The following is a 4,319-nucleotide window of genomic DNA, read 5'->3' as shown; positions in this document are numbered from 1 at the left end:
GAAAAAAGACCTCTTGCAACTGTCATTAAATCTTCCAAGGCAAAAAAAAATTCTTCGCTCTAATTCGGGGAATCGAACCCCGATCGATTGCGTACAACAAAACTATCGTTACCAGCTGCGCTAAGGTAAGCCACCCACCTGTAGTCGAATAGACGTTACCAATTTTTTAGTAAAATAGTCAAAAAAAAATAAAACAATCAGGTACGTTTGATTTAAATGTTTTAGATTTTATTTCTTGGGTACATATCTGTAATATAGCAATAATTTACGTCTTGACAGGACTTAAATTTACAACATAAAATATAATATACTCATCTATTCTAAGCTATGTACAAATCTTTTCCTACAACTAATTAAGTTTTGGCTGAGATCAGTTTGCAATACTTTCCAGTTTTAGCTACTATACGAGTCACAACAAGGTTCCACTTCAGCTAATAATGTGGTTAAACAGGGTTTGTATTCATGTTTGCATGTGTGTGTGTGTGGGTGTGTGCTTGTGGGTGTGAGCGTATGTCTTACCTAAAATATGCGCATTCATAAATAAAAGCAATATCAATCAGTCTTCAAAGAAAGGTTTCCTCTATCGCCTGGTTTCGCTGTGCCCTACTCTAGCAATTATTGAATTACACCTAATTACGGATGTGTACTGTTTGGCAGAGTGGGTATAGAAAACAAGAGGAAGAAGAATAAAAAAAACAAGCTATTACTCTCGTCTTTGGCTGCTCTGTTGGATTTTTTTTCTAGGTCATAAAATTACTACCTTTCTCTTTCGGTCTATTATCTGCGTTTTCTTGCTTTGGACTACCATTTCCCGTTTCTCTCCCTCCGTTTTAAAGGCTAACCACGTAACAATGGATAAATGACATTCCCCGATAAAAGAAACAAACGAATACAAAATCAACAAACAAAAGATTCAACTAATTTCGTCCCGCGCATTTGCCCTCTCTCTCTCTGTGTCTAAATCTTTCTCTTTTTTTTTACCGCTTCAACCGCACCCGCGATCGTTTGGTTCATCCCGACTGACTAAGGAACATCACTGTGTGAAAAAGGTGGGTCAAATGGCGAAGCCAAATTACCGCTGCATGATCTCATCGATAGAAAATCCGAGGGATTTTTTCGGGAGCGTTGCTTGAATTTGTGTTCCGTGCCGGTCAATCTCGTCCTCGTCGTCATCGTCTTCGATGTCCTCGTCGACGATGATTTCCTTCTCCGGAGTGGACGGGGCAGATTTTTGCGAAAGATCCAACACCGGCCCGTTCGGGCTGACCTCGGTGAGCGAGTGGCTTTGCAGGTGCGTTTTCAGGTTGGCACGCTGATTGAAGGTACGGTTGCAGATCGTACACTTGTGGGGTGCCTCCTCCAGGTGGGTGACCTTGTGGACGGCGAGGGTCCTCGACTGGCAGAACCCTTTGCCACAGTCCGAACACTTGAATGGTTTCTCCTTCGAGTGGATGTACCGGTGATCGCGCAGATGATCCTGCCTGCGGAACGCCTTACCGCAGATATCACACGAGTACGGCCGCTCGTCGGTGTGGGTGCGCTCGTGAATCAGCAGGTTGTACGACTTGGTGAAGTGACGGTGACAGTACTTGCAGATGAATTGCTTCTTCGGCCGGGAACTACCATTGCCGGTCACTTTCATCGGTCCCAGTGGGTTCACGGGACGGCCAAGACTGGGAATGCGGGCGAGATCCGCCGGATAGCCCTGATGTTGAAAGTGTTGCTGATAGATTGCGGCATTGCGAATCCACTGCTGCATCAGAGCATGGGGATGATGGGCGGCAGCGGCTGCGGCGGCAGGAAGCTGGGCGTACCCAGGAACGGGATAACCGGTTCGATGTAAATGTTGCTGTGCCGCCGCTGCTGCCGCTGCCTGAGTTTGGAGCCATAGACGGTGCTGCTGTTGTTGTTGCTGTTGGTGTTGTTGCTGTTGTTGCTGATGCTGCTGTTGTTGTTGTTGGTAAAGAAAAGCCTCCATCGAATGGGGCTGTCCATGAGCGTTCGCTTGTGGTGAGATGAAAGTGCTCGGAAGCTCCTGCAGGGGTTGTTGTTGTTGATGCGGATGATGGTGATGGGGATGCGACATATGATGGTGTTGAATCGGAGACCGGTTCTGCTGTTCCATATCAAAGTAGTTCCGCGATGTGATCCCGCCGGGCAACGAGCCAATACTATCTTCGGTGGGAGTGTGCGGTGGGGTTAAAATAGGCGAAACGGTCGAACGCGGTTCCTGTTTGATGGCGGCGAGAATTTCCGGATGGAAATCTGTGGAGGCAAATCGAAAAAAAGTACACTTTGTTAGACACACGTTTACCTTTTTTTTTCGAATATCACACAATATTTCAAATCAGAAAAAAATAATCCAAGCATGCCTCGATAATTACCTGGTGATCTGGCTTTCAACTCCTCAATACTGATATCACTGCAGGTCGACGACGACGAATGAATAATAGACATCTTAAATGTTCTGCCCAAAACTGTTCTCAATCACAACTCTACTCTAGCTCCTCTCCACTGGTTTGCTTAATCACAACAAAGTTCATTCACGACTATCTCTCACTAGCAGCCAGCAGGGGCAAATTGATAACCTTTCTGTCCGTTTCGTTCGTTTGTTGGTTTCAAAGCACACAATCGACGGAAGCACTGCTCACCGTTCCGAAGCTGTCACATAACTAAAGCTGCCGTTCGGTATCCTTTGCACGTTATCCTTTTTCTCCGGCACAAGGAATCAGTCCTCCCATACACCGATGATACGATACTATGCCTATATGGGTTACACACGCACATAAACACACCACCAGATGATCCACACTTTGTTGCACCACCTATCTGAAGCTAGCTTCGTGTGCTTGGCATACCATAAAACAGGAAAGTAAAAAAAAACAACGATCGCTCAACTCTCGAAACACACGACGTCGTGTTTCGTTGGCTCTATTTTTGGTATAGCTTTGAAACTAGATGTTTAGACAACAAGTTGTCGGTACAAACTGATTTGCTACTAACGAAACTTCCAGGGAAGTTACTTCTGTGCATAGAGTGAATGAGCAAACGAACGAGAGGCAAACGGCGTGTCAGGGAGAGAGTGAGAGAGTTCCCTTCCTTTCGTCGCTCCTTGCTCTCTGCTCTGCTGCCCAAGAGAACACGATTGACCGGCCGTCGTTCGTAGCCTACTGAGCGAGCAAGAAGCTACCCACATTGCCGGAGTGGTGGGGGTAAACGTTGACGCCCACTGTGCCACGGCCGGGCATGCACTCCATCCAATGGCAGCTTTTATGTTGCGTCCCACTTCATTGGTGCCGACGGAGTGTGAAACATTGCATAGATTGTGTGCGACTGAGACTGACAATAACTCTAATGCCGTTTCGCTCCGGCCACCGTCCGACACCGATCGGGCCCTGTTTTTATTCTTGTTTTTTTTTTGTATTGTCCCTATTTCGTTGTAGTGTGTGCGGATCCTCTTCGTCTTTTATGTTGCTGCCGTGCGCTGCTATGTGCTTCCAGCTCCTGCCGCCGAGAAGCTGCCGAACGGTGGTGCTGCCGTAGCTCTTCTGTTTTTTTTATTATTATTATTATTATTTCGCTCCTTTTTCCCATTCTTTCGGGAAATCTACACAATCGCGCACACATTCGTCGAAATACTGTGGTTATTTTGTTTACCCGACATACCATACCATACCATGGAGATCCTTGCGAGCCTGGTGGTTCTTCCGATGCTGTCCCCGATTGTTGGGGGATAATTTCATTGCACCGCTTGCCGTTTTACTTTTCTACCGCACAAACCCAAGCCGGGAAAGGGGGCGAGTTCGTTCGCAATTTCGATTCAATTACGGGCCGGTTTTGCTTTCGGTGGATGACATTTGCCCTTGGGCTACCGTGGAGATTTGGATGATGAAACTACCTGACGGGGATGCTTTACATGCGACCTGTGAAATGTGTGTGTCAACTGATGCACACTCTCGAGCAGCAAAGTTTTTTTAACAATCCTCCAAAATCCAAACTTTAAAAAAAATGCAGATTGAGTTTCCAATGCCCGTTCGTTCATAACAAAAAACAATAGAGAATATGACAAATTTAACTAAAAATAACCTAGAAATCATCCACATATGAGAAATAGACAAAGGATCCGTTTCCTCTATTTGATCACCAATTACCTTTAGATCACCACCTAATAGTGGGCATGAACCAGTTCAGAAACGGCAATAAACAACAAATTTCATTTAGTACATTTGTAGCGTTAAAACCAAACCATTGTAAACTTCTCCTTACTTCAGGTTCTCATAATGTATGTGTTTGTATAATTACTGAAAATGTTGACTTAA

The 4,319-nt window shown here is 45.4% G+C and overlaps 1 protein-coding gene across 1 annotated transcript; it reads right to left on the bottom strand.

Moving 5' to 3' along the window:
* Positions 1-240: 240 nt before the first annotated feature.
* On the bottom strand, positions 241-2,968 carry LOC131430354 (protein odd-skipped). The gene is made up of 2 exons (XM_058595256.1): positions 2,385-2,968; positions 241-2,265 (listed from the first exon to the last, which is right to left on the bottom strand). The coding sequence occupies exons 1-2, from the start codon at positions 2,455-2,457 to the stop codon at positions 1,073-1,075; spliced, it is 1,266 nt and encodes a 421-aa protein (XP_058451239.1). The 5' UTR covers positions 2,458-2,968; the 3' UTR covers positions 241-1,072.
* Between the last annotated feature and the right edge of the window lie 1,351 nt (positions 2,969-4,319).

This window comes from Malaya genurostris, chromosome 2, assembly GCF_030247185.1.
Source record: "Malaya genurostris strain Urasoe2022 chromosome 2, Malgen_1.1, whole genome shotgun sequence".
Lineage (NCBI taxonomy): Eukaryota > Metazoa > Arthropoda > Insecta > Diptera > Culicidae > Malaya > Malaya genurostris.
This window is presented reverse-complemented; position numbering and strand designations above follow the sequence as displayed.

Excerpts from the sequence above, each read along its gene's own strand:
- LOC131430354 (XM_058595256.1), bottom strand. The coding sequence starts at position 2,457 with ATGTCTATTATTCATTCGTCGTCGTCGACCTGCAGTGATATCAGTATT. Across the intron at positions 2,266-2,384 it reads GTTGAAAGCCAGATCACCAG|ATTTCCATCCGGAAATTCTC; the intron begins GTAATTATCGAG and ends TTGCCTCCACAG.